At 41.5% G+C, this 23,353-nt stretch overlaps 1 protein-coding gene across 1 annotated transcript; it reads right to left on the bottom strand.

Annotated features, from left to right (window-relative positions):
* Positions 1–3,346: 3,346 nt before the first annotated feature.
* LOC122780983 (neuroligin-1-like) lies at positions 3,347–12,969 on the bottom strand. Its single transcript, XM_044044453.1, has 8 exons — positions 12,957–12,969; positions 12,031–12,243; positions 10,728–10,994; positions 9,702–10,063; positions 8,913–9,073; positions 5,765–5,921; positions 5,174–5,251; positions 3,347–4,171 (listed from the first exon to the last, which is right to left on the bottom strand). Exons 1-8 carry the CDS (start codon positions 12,967–12,969, stop codon positions 3,575–3,577), a joined length of 1,848 nt encoding a protein of 615 aa, XP_043900388.1. The 3' UTR covers positions 3,347–3,574.
* Positions 12,970–23,353: the final 10,384 nt, after the last annotated feature.

Genomic DNA, 23,353 nt, shown 5'->3' with positions numbered 1-23,353 from the left:
GAAGCTACACTGAATCTCCACTCCTCAAGTCGTACAACTCCTTCTGCATTAGCGTGCAAACCTGCTGAATATTATCGTCTGCCATCATGCGTTAGGTCCACAAGCCTTTCTATAAATTTCTCTTTTAAATTTCAAATGAGTCCAACGTCGTCCTGCATTGCTCCAGCTCTCCTCATGCTAGCATTCACGATGCTAATTCTTGAATCGGGCAACTTTCATGGAAAGTTGATAATTAACATTCATCCTCAGCCGCCTGCTACTTAACATGGATCTGCAACAACCGCGTGACTATTTACCAACCCCTGCATTTACATGTTTAATTCAATGAGCTGCCCTGATGTCATCTCCCTGTGCTATTTATATTGTTTCGCTCTCAGCATGATAGTTGTGAGCTGATTTCAAATGTTTCACTTTGAAGAAAAGATGAATTTCTATGTGCAGTTCATAGGCTGACGACACCTGCATGTGTCTTCTAAAAGACTCACTGGTGTCCAATATGTTACATGAACTAAGGTGAGAGCTCTGAAAGACGAGACTCTAATCCTGGACTCAGACACAGTAGGTGTGTCTTCATTCAGGGGCCTTCATCAGCCACTGGTCTACAGCGATTGTAAAACGACACACTTCTTCGTCATTATATTGCTGTGCATGGTGGGAAGTTTTACTTTCCTCAATACGTTCTCAGCAGGTTTCACAGCCGACACTGGTGTTTCATTTTGTCCAAGGTTCCCCTGCATATCTTGTGAAATGTATTTCAGCCATCGGCCTGGATTACAAAAGCAAGGTCGCATTGCTTTTTATATGGGCCTCATAAATCTTGGGGCCAAGTGCAGACAATCAGGGCGTTAGCCAGAGTTGTTATCAAACACTTCAAATGTTTCATAAGACACTCTAAGACACTCTTGAAAAGCCCACGCCTAATTACTAAGCACATTGTTTGGGTTTGTGTATTGGGGACATGTTCATTTGCATGTTTGCACATGTATTCACAACCTGGTGCACTACAGTAAGTCAGTCAGTCAGTACGTCCAGCAAACTCCACCATGGATCGTTCCCTGATTTGGAGACACTTCTTATTTCTTTATGTTTTCAGCTTTTTAGTTTGGAGTCTTTTCTTTTAATCCCAGCTTGAGCTCAGGTAAGTTTGTTCACTTCAAATCTTAGACCAAAATTAAAGTCTCCCTATTAAGAAAACTTGACATTATCCATCCAAACAGCTTGTCTGTGGCAGTTATACGTGTGAATCTAACTCTAGCCACCAGGGAGCGACTCGGTTGATTTCCAAAAAAACCTCTTTGTTTAGCAAACGTCTACATTTTATGTATGGACTATGACGACTGCAGCCCACAGTCACTACATCTTCATTTTAGTGAAGGAAAAGTTGGGAGCTCACCACCGCACAATAGTTCTGCCTTCCAGGATATTATTTACCCTTGCAATGACTCCGACCACTTAATCCACAGGATCCGACTGCACTGCCTGTGTGACACATCCCTATTCTGGAGGCTAACAGCGTTAGACCGAAACACGTTAGCGATGCCTGACAGGCTTTGCAGGAGACAAAGAAGCTGGACGTGGTGTTGGTGTCTGTGTGTGTGTGTGTGTGTGTGTGTGTGGGGAGAACCGTTTAGCTCAACAGCCCGACCTGTCAGCTCAGTATACGAGATGAGACAGCAGAAGGAGAGTGGAGCTTAGAAAAGGAAACGGAAAGTAATATCTCTTTAAAGTGAGGTAAGGAAGGATGACTGTGTGTTTTTCAGCTGCTATTAGAAGCCTGTTTACCTTTCAAACCTGGGTAATGATATAAACTATCACGGATACCCACGTGTCCTGAACCAAGCTCTTCCTGCCGTCCGTCTGCTGTGCGGTTCCACAGAGATCCACCCAGTGAGGTCTGCCTGTGCTTGGCCTGTGACAGCTGACATGTTTAAACAGATCTACACAATCTGACTGGATGAGGGGAGAAAAGGAAAGCTATGAAACCCAGAGATTCACCCTCCATTTTCTTTCTTTTTTTTTTTTTTACACCAATGGCATCCATTATGTCACTCAATCATAATCCCTTCTAAAAAAAAGAAAGAAAAGTAAACAAAGAAAAATGGGTCATGGAATAAACAGTGCAGGTAATTACTTATACGGTAAAGTGGTCCAATAGGTACAATAGCAAATAACACTGATTTCAACAGAAGGTACAATGAGTCTGATTGATACAGTGTAATGTGATTTGAACACTATCAAAAAGTAGTACCAACACACAGAGTACAAAACTAGTCCTTATATGCCCAGCTCCACTCAAGCTATAGTATGTTATGCAACAAAGTTTTACCATATCCCTGGCCCCGCCTTTTCCTCCCCCACCCCACCCCAGCCCAAAACAACATCTTCAACCTGGAGCTGCATTTCCCATGGTCCCACATACGGGGTGTGTGTATGTTATTCCTGTAATCCACTTCAGGAAATCCATCTGAAATTACTCCGATGCAAGGGAGAGGGTGAAAATTATTCTTAATAATGACATAATCAGCAGAGCAGCCATCAAGCAGATAAATTGTCATGCGCATCGTGCTAAAATATCCAATTATCCTTTGTCCGTCAGCTCTCAGTGTTGAAGTCGGAACTGCCAGAAAGCCAGTGAGTGGATTCTCATGTCCCACTGGTTCAGTCCTGCTGGCAGGTTTGCAGTAAAGGTGCCCCCACCCCCCCAAAGAGAAGAGGGCTTGAACTGCCTTGGTGCTTAGTGTACAGATCTAGATATGTAAATAGGTTCTAGTTGTTCCCGATCCTCAAAAATAAACAGATGAAAAGTATTTATGATGTTTTTTTTTTTTCTCCTCAAAATGATTCTCTTGTGCATACAGGGTTTCATTATTCCTCTATATTTCCGGTCCTTCGTTTTGTTCCTTTCACTTTATCTTACACGGCCTCCTTTTGTGAAGTGAACACACGCTGGAACAGCTTTGCACGACAACTATTCTGAGCCCCACAGACACAGTAATCCTCAGAGCATTGCCAAAGGAAAACAATAGGTTTTTTTTTCCCATCACCAAGTGCTCTTCTCACCTCCGAGGCGTGTCTGATGCCCTGCTCTGCTTCCAGATAATATTGTCAGGCAGTCATTTGTCAAAAGATCCCGAAGGCCATGTCTGTCACTAGAAAGAAAAAGTAGTTTACTGTACTGTTTTGCTGCAATATCAGAACAAAAATAATAATTATTATAATGATAATAATGATTAAAAAAATCATCCTCTTTGTTTTAGCTTGTGAGGTTGTTTTTCTTCAACTCCTTAGTTGTACTTTTTTTCTTCATATCTTTTATTTTTCTACAAAAAACATAATTATTCTTTTGTTTTTTTTTTTTTTTTTTTTTTTTTCCCTCTGGTCCAAAGCCCGAGAAATCCAATATTCCCTCGGGTATTAACAGGGAGTGGTACAATCCCAGTTTAATTCCACAGGTGACTGGCGACTCCAGGCTGGCGTTTAACCTCCTGACTGATCTGTTTGTCACCATGACGGCCTTGAGTCCCTGTTGCGGCAGCGGCATTAGAGTCAAACCTGCATGGGAGAATCCGCAGGGCTATACCCGGGTTGTGGAGTGTGAGTGTGGGTGGGGCAGGGTGTTGTTCTGCCCACTGCTGGGGTAGGTGTTGAACGAGTGGAGCGAGGTGAGCCCCCCCATGGTGCTGGGGATCATGGTTATGGTGTTTGGCGTCATGAGCGGGATGTCGTCCGGCGAGCGCCTCATGGCAAGAGTGTAGTCCGGCGGGCAGGCAGTCCTCAGAACCACGTCATGCGGGTGCAGGGAGTCGCCAACCCCTCTGCAGTCCCGGTCCATGTCTGAGTGCTGCTTCATCTGCAGGGACATGATCTCCTCCTCCTGAGTGTGGGCCAGGTCATTGGCAGCACTTCGCTGAGGGCTGCAGCGCCTGTGGACGTCATGTCGGCGCTTGTCCTTCTTGTAGTAAAGCGCGGCAAAAGCCAGAATGTTGAGGAAGAGCAGCGACGCTCCCACGGCGATGGTCACCGACAGCTCGGTGGAGTAGTCGCGCTGGTCCACCAGATGTGGCTGGTTGTGGCTGTCCTGGGATTTGGTGGGGAGCGGAGTAGGGTTTGGCCGCTTGGTGACCAGAACCTTGGTCTTTGGGGTACGGTTGGTAACCTCTGGTGGAGGAATCTGAAGACAGCAAGAACAAGAAAACAGTATGTAACTGATAATTTGTCTGATAACAAAAACATTATATCTGGGCAAACTTTAATCCTTGAACCAAAACAGGACAACACCAGGTCAAGAAGGGCTACCTGAGCAAGGTACCCAATCCCCATGGCTCACTGTCAATTGGAAAATCTAAATTGACCTCAGCCAATTGTAAAGTACCTACAGTATATGCTCTACCTGAACATTTGAAATGTGTCCACCACTTTCAAGAGACTCGCCAAATCCTGGTTAATACTGTAAATAAATGTCCTCATGTCTAATTTTATGTGTAAAACACTTTCATTTGCTTACATCTCTATTATTCTGTGGCATATTGTATAATATGGTTGAACCTTTTTAATTTGGCAAAAGCACTTCTATGGATGGATGCTGCAAATTAGCTTAGATACTTGCATTTGTTAAGCCCGTCTATGTATACTGTGTCGGTCACATAAACCATAATGATCAGAACACGCTTTTGATATTTTTGCATTCTAGAGTTTTCAAATTCCTAGAACACAGTCAGAAATGTTGCATGTCTCATTTTTTCTGAAATCACTGAGCTCTATTTTAATCTGGATGAAGAGAATAAAGAAAAAGAAACCTCTGCGGCTGTGTTTTTAGTGTGGACCAAAAGAAACCTGAAACCTTTCATTTAAAAGTTTGCAGTTTTGTGTTCTGGGTGAACAAATAGATGCTTTGTTACTCTGACTAGAGTTGTGATTTCATTGCGAGAACAAACAGACTTTAGTTATTGCTGTACCTCATTCAGAGTAGTTTTCATCACTAAGTGGCTTCCTGTTTACACCTGGACGGTTGAGTGAGTATCCATGTATGAAACTCAGACTGTGGAGCTTAAATGCTGATCTGGCATTGTTCTCATTTCAAAATCGTATAAAGATCTAAAGATCTCGTCTTCTGTGTGCGAGTCATCGAGTGAAACATGAGCAAAAGAAGAACAACAGAACAACTACGACCAACCTTGGTGGTGGTGGGAATGAGCTGCGTGACCTCGTTGAGGCTGTGCAGATGAGGAACCAACTCCAACCACAAGTTGACCTGAGGGGAGGAGAAAACACCAAGTGAATGACTTTAAAGAGACCGAGTCCAGCAAAAAAACACAAGGAATAGCAGGAAAAATGTTAGAAAGGATCTGCTGCCAAAACTTCAGAACACATACCAACAAAGACACATGTAAATGCACCATGTAATACTTTCAAATCACCATCACCATCTTCAAAGGTTTGTCAGGTGGTTGATGTTGTGCTCAGATTACAAGAGCGTGCAAATGCAAGGACATCTACTTCAAATCTGAAGAACCACCTGAGCACAGCTCGACAGCATTAGTGGTGAAGGACGAGCAGCTACAGCCCAAAAAGCAAACTTTTATCTTCACACAGCTGCCACTTGGGAGGAGATTAATGATCTTGTTGGAGGTTACGTCACACAGGAGACACTACCATTGTTAAATGTGGACTCTCCAACTTTCTAGGTTAGATTAGGAGCAGCAGATTTATATATTCCATATTATACACTCTAATGAAAAACGTCCATTCAGTCATCTGACTGTACCTTGTTGGCACGGTAATGCTCTTTGACCCGCGGCTTGAGGCCAATGTGCAGGTACAGCTGCTCTTTCTGGTTGTAACGTGTCCACGCCACCTCTTCAAAGCGATTGGGCTTGGTGTGGATGAACTTGGTGTCCTGAGGGACAGGCTGGTTCGGGTCCCTGACAGGAAACAAAAGGGAGAAAGGTTCAGAGTGAGAGGAGAGATGATAGAGCTCCTGGAGACAACACTACCATACACCTGTGGCCTCATCGAGTTCTCCTCCGGCCAATCACAAACCAGTATTGTAATGTTTCTGTGGTGAAATCACGCACCAGGCGGATCATGGCGTGCTGTGGGATCACGAGGAGCTGACCTTTTCACGTACAACGCTGTTTCACCTGAGCATCTCCCTCTGGGTAATCAGCGTAATTATGAAAATGCTGGAATACAGCTGTGAGACGCAGCCCCAAAGGTTTCATCAAATGTTTTAATAAACACTGTCGGAGATATCACAACTTATAAAATGACTTAAAGGTCAAAGGGGGTTTAATTGTTCACAGGTGAGTGATTTTCTGAAGATATGAAATAACTTCATGAGTTCACACATTATGAAGTTGTGTTCAAATGCTATGAAATAGCATATGACCGTCTACAGTTTGGATGACATTAGAAAATACACAAAAACTGGTCTTTAGAAATACATGTAAACATGTGAGTCGGACTGAAATGGACAAATGCAGGTAAATAACGTGATCGCGAGTCAATTAACAGCCAGTAAAAGCCATAAATAATCAAATACAGAATAACAGAAGAAGCTAGTGCACACAAACACATGGAGACATTCAGGCTGGCACACACTCTGCACTGAGTGTGTGCTCAGTCACCTTCAAGAATATGTTATTTCTAAGTTAATAGATGGTAGAAAGATTCTGAATGACACTCGACATGTTAACAACGAGCCAGAAACTGTGTATTATCACCTAGTGAAGCAGAGGCAGACACACTTCAGCTGATCAATCCATTCCCCACTGGTCCTTGTTCAGTGGGACAAGGACAGGAGTCCAGCTGAATGGAACTGTGCACGGAAATGTACTTAATGTCTTTAAATGCATAAAGAGACGACTCATTTGTGGGTTATATAACATGATCGTGTTTTATTCATTTATTATTTATGATTTATACTCAAAAAAGAAGAAGCTTCCAGCTGAATAATAATAAATGAGCTGTTCTAAAACAGTACTGCCCAAAGCTGAATGTTTATATAAATGTACAGTACATATTTGTATTAAAAGTTGGTATGTTATGTAATGGAGACACCTTACAACATTTAAGTGTGTTATTTAAGTTTGTTAAAGCTCAAGAAATGACTCTATTGATACTCTGCACATACTGCAAACCCTTGATTGTTGGTTTGTTTATCTGTTACACTTAAATAATAATATTTATAATATTAATATAATATAATAATTATTATTATAATAATATAATAATATTTCTATCCCTTATTGTAATGTTTGTAGCTCGAGGTGGGTCAAAATATCAGTGTGGTGATATATTGTCGTCCTTCAGTAATCAGTAAACTTCACTCGCCCGCCGTCGCTACTTAATCTCTCCTCACTGCAGAAGAAGAGGGGCCACTACCCCTCACTACTAGTTTGAATTTTGGCCCTTCAAGTAAAAAAAGTTTGGGCCCCCCTGGTCATAAACAAAAGCCTCTATTTAATCACATATACCATCTACTTTTCATTAAGATTACAATTAAACCATAACACACTGTCAATGCAGGGAAACCCTGCGTGAACCCGGTGTTTATATATTCAGAGGAGCTTACAGAGCATCTTCAGCTTAAATAGATCCACTTACATTTAATCTCGACAGAACAGAGGCAGCCGTGTGAGGCATGTAAGCCCATTCAGACCCTACTGAGCGCCCCATTGTCTGAACGCAGTGTATGGAGCCAGGCAGACCTCATCAGGAACACTCTTAACCATTCAAACTGGCAGCGTAAATCTCCCAGGTACCCGGGCAATCCACGTCAATTTGGGGTTATATATGTGGATCATTAGAGTCTTTGTGTTCCCCCTCAGGGCCACTGGGTTGAGCACAGAAAGCCAGAGTCCTGCCATTACACTGTCAAAAAACAATTACCTCCATGACTATATTCTGAAAGGCAACATGAGACAGACAGGGGCTGGCAGAGAGGATTTTAATTTTGCCCCCATTGAGAATGTCGCTCTCCGGGCTACGGCCATTAATTAAGACTGTATTTGAGGACATGCAGGGGAGTGTGTGCGCACAGAATACTGATCAGACTGAAGGGTCCATAAAATGTTATAGCACAATTCACCAGTCCTGCTCATGAAAGCAGAGAAAACACAATTACAATGAAATGATCTATTAGCGTGCGCTCTTGCAGTGGAAGCTGAGGACGAAACACGCACCAGGACGACGATATATAAGGATGTTGAGGCTAATTATTCAGGTCCCTCTATATGGACACATGAATTTGATTTCTATTGTTGCTGTGATTTTTATCTGTCATATTTGTGACGATATCTAACGTTTAATTCTTAAAGCTGTGCACAGTTTATCGAAGGTATTTTAACTCCAACTCACCTATAGAGACAAAACACTGGGATGTAGTTTTCACTCATGTCATCATCATTATTCATTAATCCTTATTTACAACAACATCAGAATCATCACCAGTCAAAGGGCTGAACTGATGATTGTTTTCAAATTGAAATCACAATAATGATAAAAGTGGGGTTTTGAAAATATACTTAAACTCTCATTTTTGGTCTACAACATGCACTTGTAGACTTAAAAGACTTAAATGATCAAGAGGTCAAAAACATCAAGTCAAAGTGATTTTGACCTTTGACCCGACCCATGGCCACCCACGTTTAAATGGTTCATCTGTCATTTTAATAACAAACTCATATGGGGGGAAAAAAAGGTTTGTGAAGTCACAGAAACTTTGACTTTTGATCACCACCATTGAATCAGTTCATCCCTGAGTCTCACAGGACATTTGTACCACATTGTGTGACAGAGTGATGGACAGACATAAAACAGTAACCAGTCTTCCTCGCTCGTGACTGCATCGTCAGTATACGGCAAACATAGAAGAAATGAAATGTATACGAGCCACATTTGTGTCGCCTCACCCTGTCTTGGCAAAGTTCGTCCAGTAGGTCATGACCACGGCGCTGAGCATCACGTCGTTTTTGGAGAAGTTGCAGGGAAACAACTCGGTCGGTCCAATCATCGGCAGACCGAACACATATGGGATCTCGTCGCCGTGCGCCGCGTCGGCCCACGGCGGCACCTGAGGAGCAGAATGTGAAACAAATGCCTGGTGTTATTTTCATGAGACATGAAATACCATCATTCCCCGTGATTGTCAAAGAGTGGATGTTTTGATGACATACACAAACACAGAAGTATGATTTATTATATTCTAAATGAGATAAGTTGTGATGGTATCTTCTCTGTCACGTCTGCTCCATTACTCTGTGTTTAACCGAGATTTTGAGCTGAACTTTGAAGCACAAAAACATTGAAGCACAGAAAAATGTCATGTCAAGAAAAAGTATGCCCCAAAGAAAGTGAGGATTTAGTCACAAATAATGATAATGATAATAAGTTAGTCTGGTAGTGAATAAGAATAATTAAAGAAACTTTTGGAAGCCAACACCTTCACATTTATAGCTGCCAAAGGTTGTGTTCCCATTCCAAGAGTTTGTTTTTAGTGTTGATACGAATATAACCAAACATTTGTCGAAATCTTGTTTGGTAGTCAGACAACTCTACTTGATTCAGTCAATATTTCTTTACAGCATTCCCTTTGTCAGTCAGTCAGTCAGTCAGTCAGTCAGTCAGTCAGTCAGTCAGTGAGTGATTGGCACATTTGTATGGTTTAGACCAGGATCTGTCTGATATGACTGTAATCTCACCTGCTCCGTCTGACAGTGGTGGTAGAAGGCGTAGAAATATGTGGGTGACCCAAAGCTTGAGTGCAGGTCAGCGGTGGCAACAGCCGGCGCCACCCACTGGTGATCGGTAAAGAGCGCCAGCAGCGTCTTCCGGCGAGTCTCCGGGTTGTGTCTGTCAGCCCAGTCGGTGTACATGAACTTGATGGTCTCTCTGAGGATGTCTTTACCCTCGGGGTAACCGTAGAGATCGTCCACAAAGCTGGACACGGCGTAGTCAAAGTCGTTGGCCTGGACGCCGTTTTCGTTGTCCACGATGAGCTCCACAAACTTGAGGCCCTCGCCTTGGTTCACTCCCAGCATGATATCATAGTTGAGGAACTCGCCTGGAAACAGATTGTGTGTAAAAGTAGGAATTTAAAGGGATACTTTGATTGTGACTGGAGACAAAACACGTCTAACAAAATCTGAATCAACTTTACAAGAACACTATCTTAAGACCATGTTTGTCGCTTTACCATGGTGTAAAACTGAAGTTTGTTTCACTTATCGCTGCTCGCTCGCTCGCTGAACCAAATTCCATTGGAAAGAACAGCAATTTTAACATGCAGGACATGGGAGTTGTTGGTCTGCTGCTGCCTCAATAAGTGAGAGTTTAGTTACTTAGAGAAACCCCCAAGGAAGAATTTTAAATGCCGAAGTCACAAAATAACACGGCTGAACTTACTGATGGAGGCAGCAGTAGACCAACAACTCCTGTATTGTGTTTGTGAACAGGATGTGGTGCAGGGGAGTGAGCGCTAAACAGAAAAAGCCGTCTATCAGGAACATATTAAGATAGTATACGTTCAAACTGACATACATTTTATTAGATGAGCCCTTAACTAAATGGCAAAATAGTTTTCTTTTCTTTTGTCCCTAACGCAGCCCTATTTCAGCTATATTTGCCTGTGTGTAATATAAGTACCTTCTACAACCGCACTTAAAAAATGACTTAACTATCCCATTAAGATAAAAACCGCGCTTAAAATTGCTTTTGTGAATACGGACCTTGTTCCATTAATATCTGTGGGTCGTCGGGTATAACATCTCCATCAATAACAGGCCCAAAGGCGATGTGGTAGCGTGCCGGCTGGATGTCTTGATCCACCAGCTCCTTGTAATGTTTCTGCTGCAGACACGTGACCAGCTCCACAGTATCCTCCAGGTTACAGCCCACCTTACGGGCCAGCATCCGGGCGTACTTGGCTGGCTGAAAGCTGACGGCCCAGCTGGACAGAGCCGTGCCGCTCTGAGCGATGGCTCTCTGGAAAAGGCCTGGTGATGAAGACAGCATGCATGTGTAAATCTGAGTGCATCACTGTCTACTGAACACAAGTGATGATAATGAGATGTATGTCATTCACACTAAACAACTCCTTCTGAATACATCAATAAAAAACAGATAGAACATAAAGTGATCCGATTTTCTTTTTCTTTTAATCAAATGTTTTGAATCAAACTATTTTAGACAAAAAAATACTTTGCAAATATCATTTTACCACTCAACACCTGAAGGCACCAACCTTTCCACGTTTAAAACACGGCTCCAAACCCACTTCATGTGTGATTTGTGTCGCATTGTCATTCTATTGTATGTGTGTTTGTGTGCCTATTTCATTGCTACGTGGATTTTATTTATGTAAAGTGACTTTTGTTAAAAATACAATACATTTTCAATTACTATCTTTGATTATTGGAGCCATAATTGTATTTATTGTTTCCACTGTTTCCACAATTCAAAGGATGAATTCAGATTCAATTAAACACAAATGAAGTAGAAACGTCATTGAAATAAGTGACCTAGATAAAAACACATGCATTCACATCAAGGCAGTGTTTTGTTTTGAGATAAAAGCAATTTAATTTAAATGCAGGAGAAACAGCTTCATTCTCTTTGCACAATAGGCCAGTGTGGGCTGCACCAGCACTGCAGGTTGGCTGTGAAAGGTCATTAAAGAGAAATAAATAATAATACCTTTTTCATTTTCAGTTTTGTAATTAAGTTTTAAATCGCTGTAAGATATGTAGGATCTATTGTATAAATATTGTGACATTTTATTTGTGCATACAGGCCAAACATTTTTAAATTGTTATTTACAATATGTTGACGTATAACAACGCACATACAGCACATAAATAAAGTGGACTGATTATTAATGTGCACTGAATGTTTGTATCCCCAAAACAATGATATACATTTTAAAATGGGAATTATTGATTTTCAGGTGTCAAAGTGGGCCCTGGTACTCATTGTACTGCATAAACCTCATGTACTTATACACAGACATTCCATGTGTTTTTTTCCTTTTACCTTTGGTGGAGTTGCTCCACCGGTTGCCCTCTGAGTAGTGAGACAGCGTGAGCAGGTTGACACAGGAGGCTCCAGCGCCAGAGCCAAACACAGTGATACGTAACGGGTCACCGCCAAAGGCTGCGATGTTCTCACTCGTCCAACGCAGAGCCTGGATCAGGTCCAACAAGCCATAATTCCCTTTGGCCGCCTGGTCACCTGTGCTCAGGAAGCCTGCAGGAGAGGACACAGAAGAGAGGCGGGGTCAGTTTAAAGTTTCCTTTCACTATAAAGCAAGATCACATGTCATTTATGTTGACAGGAAGTCATGTTGAGAAACAGGAAATCAAAGCGCTTGTCCGGCGACACGCCCCAGATGATCCAAATATGAAACTTCAAAGCAAATAACTTATTGATTCATGGGAGAAAATGCAGAGGTACGGCACAAACTTTGCAACAGCTATTACAAGAAAACAGCAAAGCACATTTTTCAAAATCAATTGGAACAATATCAGAAGTGAGAAAGTGATGAAAGGTGATGGGACAGAACAAAACCCCAACACCAGCAGGGATGCAACTATTTCTACTAATTTAATTTTTGAGGTTGAGGATTAATATAGAATACAATAATCAATACTTCTGATCCAGCAGTAATGAGAGAGAGTTCTCCTCTACACAGGGAAACCCAACGAGCCTGAGTGTTTGATAATTCCCACCAATAAAAGAAGAGTTATTGCCCCTCGGAGCCACTTAAAGTTAGACACGCTAAATATAACACAGACAGACTCATCCTGGAGTGAGCTGCATCCTGCCTCGTTTAGAGCTCATATAGTGTTTAGTCAGGTGACGATGAGGCGGCGCCATGTGACATGAAAACTGCTGTTTTCCTTTATTTCCAAAGTTAAAAAAACGTGTTTGCACGAAGCCAAAAATATGAACAATCTCACGGTGTTTCAGCATCGTCTTTTCCCTTACTCTGCAATTATCACAACATTAATTAACAGCTCAGTGATAATTACAGCCTGATGGATACGCAGACATTATGATTCATGGAGTATTTTATGGCCATGCTTCGATGTGCTTAAACATACTGAGTTACGACTGAAGGTCTTTATGTCGCTTTATGAAGGTTGAAATAATTGACTTTATATTAAAATGAACATCTTTGAGTCCCACAAGTGCAGCCAATGTGGAAGCACATGATATGTATTCTTTCAAGTTGCCATGAGGGGGCGACTCCACTTGTTGAGTTTGTGTACAAGTCTATGATAAAATGATTACTGTGTATGGTATCACCTAATAAATTCTATCTTAAGAATATGTTGTTTGCCCCCTTTTCTCGTTAATAAGCCGTTTTCAGCTGAAAATGAATGTTTGAAAAAGAATCTTTCCTCTGCACCAAAGTCAGGAGTTACTGATCCACTGCTGCTCCCATCAGCAAGTTCAAATGTTTTCTCCTGCAACTTTGGTGTTTGAAATACTTTGGTGAGATTAACTAAAGTGGCACAGATTCACAAAACAAGGCATCAGCACACCAGCAATCCCTGTGTCCCTGCAAGTTAAAAATACTGAAAGAGCAGTTGACAAAGTTCAGCTTTTAGGCCGTGTCATGGCGAGATAAAGCAGCGGACATCTTTTTCATTCTTCAGATATGGTGAGCCTTTTGTTAAGTGGCTAAAATCACTTCTCCCCATGTTATCAGTGAGAGTGAGAGATCAGTTCCCGACTGAATCACAGAAATGTTGGCGTGCAGCAAAGCCAGTCTTGAAAATGTGTCAATACCTCATATCAGCACACCTCAAAACACCCTGGATGAACACAATTGTTTCATTACAATGGAATCACAAGAGAATCGTACACATTTTTATGGCATTTTGCAGAATGGTATGCATTAACATGACTGCTATGAGTGACAGCAGATAGGTTTGTGATTCTAATAAAAATGGTGCATATATTGTGTTTATAATTGAGTGATAATGTCAGACAGAATAGCACTAAATGCAAAATGTTTAACCCTTTAAAGGACTATATGATCTAAGGGATAGAAACACATACGTTGTCATGAATATTTAGACAACACTCCAGCTGACACCCGCACACAGACACATTCCTTGTCTGACTGTTTAAGTTCATTCATTTTCTATATCCTTCTTCCATGGACTTACTTATTTATTTATTTGTGTGTTTCTTGATCAAAGCCTAATCTGGTGGAAGCAACAGCAGCCATCTACAAGAACGATTTTAATTGATTCAATTTAGCTGCAGTGCAGGGATGGACTGGCAATCACAAAGAGTGAGGCGGGAGGAATGATTAAAGCACCAACAGTGGTGCATGGGGGGCAGCAGGGACCAGGCTTACACACACACACACACACACACACACACATGAATGAGATCCTGTCAAAGCAAAACAGTCACAACTTTGTGTTGGCGGGTAAATGTGTTCCTCACGGGGAAGCAACATGTAGGGAATGAGATGCAAACAAAAGCTCAGGAGCTGCAGGTAGAATTTGCCCAAACCAAAGGAGGAGCTGTAGTTTTGAATGGATTGGCTTTCACTTGCAGTTCATCGAGGCTGAGCTTTTGCAGCAGTAAGACACAAGACTTACAGATTTACTGTAACTTGGTTCTTAACTTGGATGGTTAAGACACTGCCTGTAGAAGGAAAACACTCATTTCTCCTTTTACAAGTGAAACAACCTCTGATTAACACACACGTCAAATGAGGACTGAGCCCTTGTGACAGAAAGAAACAGAGGAGAAAAGCAAAAAAGAAGAAGAAGTGAAACTGATGTCCACACCCTGCCCATGCAATGACAGCATTCAGCTGTGTCAGAGACAAAGTACAACTACAATGAATGAATTACAGGTGTTTTATAATTCTATACAAATGTACTTCTTTAAGGCACCATGTCAAAAATGTTTCAGTTAAAATATGGTCCAGTAGCTTTCTATGGGAGTCATGGGTCTCTCACTCCACTTTGGTTCTGACAGCAGATCTAGGAGAACATTTTTCCAGAATCAACACTTTTATCCGATCATGAGCCAGAACAATGATGCAGTCTTTACCCCATCTCTGCATTCATGAGGTGACGTGAGGAGGGACAAGAGAGTCACCACAAGTTAGCCCAAAACTGACAGATTGCTGACAACAGGCTTACATTTAACAAAGAAATGAACTAACTGACTAACTAACTAACTTACTGACTGACTGACTAACTGGGATAGAGCCAAATCAAACAATAACAAGTGCAGTTAAATCAAAAGTTAGCAAAATAATATTAACTGATAGAGACATATGTAACAAAATCTAGTTCAAAATATAATTACAATTATATAATTCAATTAAATGTCAAAATGAAACCACTTATTACCTTCCAGGATTTTAAAGCTCATTTTAAAAGCTTTAATTTACCCATGCAATAAAATGAAGATGGAACAAATCGCTTCACACTTCTTGTAATACCAATTCTTTGATGACATACTGTTAATCTGGAGAGTTTTTAGGCTTTGAGCACCCCCCATTTTCCTCTCTCTGTGAAGGATGGATCACATGTGTCTGTGTCTACGGTTCAGCTAAAAGCCACCTTCCGTGATCACTCAGACTGCGATACGGCCACTCGACCTCTAAGCTCCCAGGATGACAATACTGAGGTGAACCCTGATCCAAGAACCCAGCTTTTATCCTCGCTATCTCTGTCAAACCAGAGAAGGGAGGCTAGACGAAGAGAAAGATGGGATTTTTTTAATACTTTTTTCTCTGCACACGTCTATTTTTCACAGTCATGGTCCGTGTCCCATAATCCTCTCTCTGTTCTCCCTCTCTGTCACTCTTGAGTCTTGATGCCAAGAACGATGGAATAAGAAAGAACAGAAGCCTGAGAGAAAGGAGGAGAGCAAACACCATCCCTGATGCAGGTAAATTGGAGCGGTGCGGCTCATTACAGCTGGTGAAATGAAAAGGAAATTCAGAATTTAGGGAGAGAAATTGACATGGGAGAAAAATGAGAGTTTGACAGTGTCGCAGATAAACAGCCACTCAGAGAACAAGCCAGTGGGACTTGAGGAGAGGAAGGAGAAAGAGTGAGAGGAGCTGGATTAGAGTCTAAATGATGAATGATTTATGACCCCTCCCCCTCCCCCCATCCACACACACACACACACAGTGTGCAGTGTTATACTGTCTATATATTTTATTCATATCTAATGTGTTAAATATGACCATTTTTTTGACTACAATTTCCCAAATGCAGTGATGGATTCCCAGGAACTGTTCCCATGTCAGGGTAAAATAATAATTCTGGGAGGTTGACTCCCCCCCGAGATCCTCAGAGTATCATTGGTACAGATATTGGATGGATGGAAGGTTAGTTTTGGCAGGAGGACCAACCATGGAGGTGAATACCCCACAAAATTGAAACTGAAAATGATGGTTAGGTTACAGAGGTCCAATGTGGTGAGTTGGGAGTATGGATGCAGCTATTTTGTCTGGGCTTAGTCTTAGTCTCAATCCCATTTTTTAATTTTACTCCTACCCTTTGCAACTGAGTTACACGGAGAAGTATAGTATTGAAAGTATTTATTGTAAACTAACCCTACAAGCAGATTTCACAGCTGTGGGATGTAAGTCATCCCATTCACGGGGAATATTACTCGTTGCTGTTGCCAATGAGAGAGACTGATAAACGGCATTTTCAGTTTGATGCAGAGAAAGTAGACTTTGGAGTGAAATCAGTGGTCCTTCATGTCAAAAGAACCTGGTTGAGGTAGTTTTGAGAATCGGATCAGGATGACTGGAACCTCCCACTGGAGATTTCTTCCAGGCAAGACCAACTGTGTTTGGGTTCAGACAGAACTTGCCGGATGGATTTCATATCCCATCTGGCCTCATAGAAGTTGGACAGCGATGCAGAGAAGAATGTTTAAACAGCCTGCTTCCACCATGACCAAACATGGGATAAGTGGAAAACAATGATAGACGCATGGAAATAATAATTCAAATTTATGAAAATAAGGCTGTCATGGAGGGTTTTGCTCACACCGTACCCTCTCTATCTGCAACACACTGTCTCCTCTAATCCTCTACTACAGTCTGCAGATGACAGCAAAGAACAAATGGTGCAACACCGGCTCCAAATATTTACACTGCCTCAGTAGTACTCCATCTATATCTGCTCCTTCCACAGAGACAATGTGGAGGCTGAGGGGCAAACTGGATGGGGAATATGCTGATGAGGCACAACACATTTCTCACTGGAAAATAATGAACCTGCAGCTACAGGATACTCACTCATTCAACCTTTATTTAGACAGCACCCTGGACTAGCACAGAGCTCGCCCTCATGTTCAGGTGAGCCTCGTGTTTCTGAATAGTGCATCGGCAGCAAAGAGTATATAAGTTTATTATGTAAATATATATTTATTATGTATTATGAAAAAAAACATGATTCTAACAAGAATGTAGCATTTTTTAGGCTGAAAAGCCACAAAAACAGCTTCATTTCAGGTTTCATTAAACTAGTCTGCAAGGCTCTGCTTCCTGTTCCTATTGGCTACATAGAGCTGAGATCTACTGCTCCAAAAAGGTTGATAATCTGTGGGTGGATAGACAATAACTGAATTAGTCTTTGACCTGAAAAATATTAGTGTTTCAAAACAGACGTCACCACAGATGAATCCATGTTTGAGCAATGAGAAGCTAGAATATCATGATCGTTTTCTCTTTTACTATTAAAATCATATGTTTTTCCATTGATCACCAATAGTGCGTGTTTTTCCACAGTCAAATGGATCACATGTGAAAGTGGATGTGTGAAATAATCAGCAGCATCTGCTGTTATTTTGCTCATTATTTGCTTTTACAGACTGAAACTTTACTGCAGTTCATTCTCACTCACAGTCTTATCAACATTGTTTTCAGGGGAAAAACCCCCAGATAAACCCACAGTAAACACCCTACGCTGCACACAGTGGCACACAGACAGACAGACAGACAGAGTGAGCAGGTAGATAATAAACATGATGGAGCTTAAATCTGATTAAAAGGCGAGTACTTGCCCCAGGAGTTGGTGCAGGCCACAACAACAGAGCACACAGAGGGGATGCGCCACATTAAACATTTGCTAAACCACCTTAAAGTGGAACTATGCAGTATTTTTACCCTAATTTACCAGATTCAGTGATTGACTGTGATGATTAAATGGCTTGCTGCGGGGAGAATGGGGGCTCCACTCCCCCTAAAACCTGCCTTGGGAGTCCTCTGAGTCAGGAGGTCTTATGGCACTACACACACACACACACACACACACACCCAGGTACCAGCTATAAGATCAAGGCAGCGATAGCATTATTTTAGACACCATGACAGAGTCTGAGAAAAAGAAGCAGAGAAAACCATTGTTGGAGGAAGCAAGGAAGAGGAAATGACTGTCTGACCGAGCGAGAATTGAAAACACAGAAGCATTCAAAACAGATGCCGACCAGCAGCTCCATGGCCCGTGTTCGCTGTCTCCACTGAAAACAATACAGGTGTCCAGGGGAGGTGAAGGGAGAGGGGAGATTTAACACCAGTGAGGATACAACGCCAGACAAAGGATTGGTGGATGTTTACGATGGTGTCGTAAAACCATGTTCTCCGGTGATCCAATAAAATCTATGTCAAAAATCAGTTACTGCAGAAAATATCACCATTTACTGTGTCTCAGCATTCTTACCTGACAAGAGACAACATGAGGAGATAATGCCACACAAATACACAACAAAGCAACTGTCTGGAATGTCTGAGTCATTTCACTTTTGCAATCTGCAAACTAATTCAGCTGATGTGCGTAAGTGTGGAGAGAGTGAGTGTGATTTACATTTGAAAGCTCATCTTAACTAAGGAAACCAACACTGCACAAGCTAATGCTCATTTAAATACCAGAGACAGAGGAGACTCACAGTTGTGTGTTGTGGGTGTGGATGAAGGGTGAGAGGCTGGGTGGGTTATTTATTCACCCTATCACATCCTCATCACTCAAACTCTGTCATAATAATCTTTGTAGCCGACAGTGGGCAAAGAAACAAACTGGTGACTCTATGTGTGTGTGTGTGTGTGCGTGTGTGTGTGTGTGTGTGTGTGCGTGCGTGCGTGCGTGCATGCGTGTGCATGTGAGAGAGACATCAAGGAACACGTTGGAAATGAATGAATAATACAGAACATACTGTGTAAACAGGGAAGATCAAAGCCAGGCTAAGTCAGAGTACAAAGCAGTTGTTATGACACACACACACACACACACACACACACAGGTGTAGGTAACAAAGAATGTGATTGGCTATAAGTCAGAGGTGTCTTATATTAGAAACATTTGCTAAACCTTCCTTCCTTCCTTCCTTCCTTCCTTCCTTCCTTCCCTGACCACAAAACTAAATTGTGCTGTCAACTTCAAAAATAAAATGAGCTACTGTTCATATTTCTTGTCGTGCACAAACATAAACACGTGTTAATTTGTGTTGCTGCCCAAACAGATCTGCCTGCAGGACAAGCTGGTATAGATTACCTCGCTCTGCCCGGGCTAAGAGGGTGTGTGTGTGTGTATGTGTGCGCGTGTGTGTGTGTGTGTGTGTGTGTGCGTGTGTGTGTGTGATGGAAGTGTTTCTCCAGCTCTCAGCCTTGAAGAGTGAATACATAATGGCCTGTAATTAAGACGACACGGGCATACATTAAGCTCTGCTGCATATTGCTTGGAAAATGACAGTGAAATGTACAAGTAAGACGTTACACACTGAGTGAAAAAGGACAAACAACTTGACAGCCTGAATGAAACTTTAAAGAAGCAAGACGGAAAAAAGACAACCTTTTATTTACAGTGTGAAGGAGGGAAGACAATTTAACAAGTGGACAAATGTCATGTATAAGCACACGACACTTAAGTCAAGCTCCAGACACAATTGATCCTGTATGGTTTGTTAGATTAGTTAAGGATCACAGCTTCACATCATCATCATCATCATCATCATCTGTTTAAAATGAGGTATCTCGTTCTAGTTGTGGTTTTAACATTATTACACATTACATGTAATTTCTGTCTCAGCAATCTCTTTTCTCTTTTTTTTTTTTACATATCACCTTTAATGAGAAATGGTGACAAATGTTTTTTTGGTCTAAGTTGTCACTTCATATGACAGCTGTCATCCTTCCACTGATGTATAAGGACAGTTTACGTCCTTAACGTCTTTAAACAGCAACAATACACCACACTTGTATTACTACACTGCAATTTCTTGAATTTCCTTCCGGATCAATAAAGTATCTATTCTAGTATCTATCATTCTACCGTTCTACCGTTCTATCTATCTATCTATCTATCTATCTATCTATCTATCTATCTATCTATCTATCTATCTATCTATCTATCTATCTATCTATCTATCCATCCATCTATCCATCTATCCATCTATCTATCTATCTATCTATCTATCTATCTATCTATCTGTCTGCAATAGCTTGGTTCTATTCAGTATATTCCCTGTACTTCTAGATCAGGGGTGTCAAACTTCTGGGGGCCAACTGGGGGCCATTGAGTGTGTAGTCAAGACCGGGCTGGACTAGAGAAAAAAGAACTGTTCAATAAGAGGTGGGCAATATGAGATTAAAATGAATATACAATATTCCTTCATGATATCACAATAAAGATAAATCTGATGATATTTTGCAAAAATGAAAAATATTAGTGCCTGTTTTCATATGGAATGGTGTATACTTACATATCTATGATGCAGAATGTATCAATTCATATAAAAACAACTGAGTAAATAACACTGTGGCAGTATGATATCTCTGTTCTAGATGCTTCTTGTTGATCTACAGTGGCTGGGAGTCCTCGTCAAAGACAGCATTTGTATTTATAGTCACATAATGCAAACAACTTGTTACAGTGAAAAGATCTGAATAAAAGACAATAAACAGTCTGACGTGGCAGCAAACTAAGAAAAGACACAGAAGAAGAAGTATAGAGACACAATGAAAGAACCTGCACACAGATGGTGTCAGGTCAAAGTAACAAAGCTGTAGCGTCATTGCAGAATGAATATTATGACAATAGAACTTATTGCAAATCAAGTTTTCACAACATCCAAGGACAGTATTTGTGGTATAATAAAAACAGCTCAATAATCACGTAATATCACACAACTCGGGTGTGTAGACGACAGGTCTGATGAATGCTTATGTGGCTCAAGATTGCGAGTGCAGCAGTTGTGAGGACGACAAAAGTGTGACGTTGCTGTTTAACAAAGTAAACAATTAAGAGAATGGCATTTGGTAAATGAAATAGAAAATTAGAGGAACAAAAACAAAAGCAACAAAGCTTGGCATGATGACAGGAAGTGAGGCTGTGCTACTTCACGATGGGAAGAGGAGGCAAATGCACACTGTGTGTGTGTGTGTGTGTGTGTGTGCGTGCGTGAGCCAGTGTGTGTTTGTTTATGCGAGCGTGCGCGTGTTGAGTCCTCATGTGAATCCTTAAGCAGCTTCCTTTCTTAGCACAGGAACATTATTAGCATAGAGTGAGGACTGCGCCCCAGAGAGAGAGATGAAAACAGACTGGCAGAGAGAGAGCGAGCGTGAAAGAGAGACAGAAAGAGAGCAAGACATTTTAGTGAGAGGGCAAAGAGGGGGAAAGAGAGGACGAGTGTGAGTGGTGGATGATGATGTGAGAAAAGGAGTGTGTGCAACGGAGGACGTGTGGCCTGGAATGAAAAGTGGCGTTTCAGAAAAAAACATGAGCCCCGCATTGGAAGTGAAGTCAAAGATGGCACTTACACATTCACTCCTGCGGACGGAGAGTGGGAAAAAAAAAGATAGATGCACAAAGACGGACAGACTCTAAGGATAGCATCCAGCTAGCACGTAGCATTAGCAGCACTGCACAAATGTTTCAATGACAATAATAGTCACTATTGGCTTCGGGAAGAATGTGATGGAACATCAATAGAAGTCGATGTCAATCATAGCATACTTGCTAACATTAGCTCCAGTTAATAACAGGCCAAAAGAAGCTAAGACGGACAGTTGCACAAAGAGTGGAGGACTTAAGGACTATTTATACTCCATTTTCCATTCTTACGTTATTTCCATCACTTCCACACAAACCACCATGTGTCGGGTTTGCTTAAGTATAGACAATTACACAATACTTCCTCTAGAGGGGAGGAGTTCAGAACCAAATTGCAGGCATCAACATAGCGACCATTAAAAGGTTTTTTGTTTTTTTTGTGCTTCCAGACTCATTGCTGTTGACGATGAGAGAGAGAGATCAGTAAGTAGCTAGAATGTAGCACATTTGGCGACTGATGCGTCTTTAAATTGTTTAAATGATAACAATAGTCACTGACTTCTGCTACATCAATAGAAGCAGATACGTTTCATAAAATCACAGAATTGATTAGGTAATGTCAATCATAGCATCCATACAAAGATCCCTCACTGAAGAAAGACAAACAAAGAAAAGAAGAGAGAAAGAAACATCAAGTGGCTCTGCTCTATCAGTCTGGATGACACTGCAACTCATTTGCATGAATTCAGCCTGAATATGAGCTGTAGGAAATCTCAGAGGAAACAAGAGCAGATAATAAAAGAAATACCAAATGTAACAAAGTACTTCTTAAATGTTTGCATCTTTGAAGTTCTATGTGTGCATTGCAGAGGTTAATGTTACACTGTGATTATAGTATTATTGTCTTCAGGTGACAGAGTTTTATGTATTTAATCGCAGTGCAATTTTCCCTCGTTTATACAACGACACGTTTTTGCTGATGCCTTTGCCACTTGGAACCATTTCATTTAAAATGCAGCTTCTGCTTTTTTAAGCATGTATGTGATCGTTAGGCTGTTTGGATTGGATGTATCTGATCCACTAATTCTGACCAGTACAGATAATGGATATGAATGGCCATATTGGCCCATCCCTAACAGCAACAACAATGCACCGACTCTGTAATCTGTGAGATTAACATGCCATCAGGTTTCACTCTCAACAGTGTAGCAGCTGAACCTGGACACGGGTTTCTGCCTTTTATTCCATCACCTCTTTCACTTCACCTCTCCTCTCACTCAGTGTAGTTATATCTCATTGTCTTAACAGTAAGGAACCGCTTCGCCCATAGCAACAGTGCAAAAGATCAACATATTTACATCCAATCCTTTGCTCTTTTTTGTGTAAAACTCTCTCATCCTTTTCTCTTCACTGTCAGCCTTTCGTGTCTAATGAGACCCCGGCCACTCAGGAAGTGATGTCGCTGCGTAGCTGCCTGTTGCTGCCTCCAGTCATAAATAGGCTGGCTGGAAAATGTCAGCCCACTG

Source organism: Solea senegalensis, linkage group LG14 (assembly GCF_019176455.1).
Source record: "Solea senegalensis isolate Sse05_10M linkage group LG14, IFAPA_SoseM_1, whole genome shotgun sequence".
Taxonomy (NCBI): Eukaryota; Metazoa; Chordata; class Actinopteri; order Pleuronectiformes; family Soleidae; genus Solea; species Solea senegalensis.
This window is presented reverse-complemented; position numbering and strand designations above follow the sequence as displayed.

Bases quoted from the DNA above. Each gene is read 5' to 3' on its own strand.
- LOC122780983 (XM_044044453.1), bottom strand. The intron at 10,064-10,727 runs GTCCGTATTCAC...ATCTGTTTCCAG, and splicing joins ACAGATATTAATGGAACAAG to GCGAGTTCCTCAACTATGAT. The intron at 5,922-8,912 runs GTGAGGCGACAC...GTTTCCTGTCAG, and splicing joins ACGAACTTTGCCAAGACAGG to GGACCCGAACCAGCCTGTCC.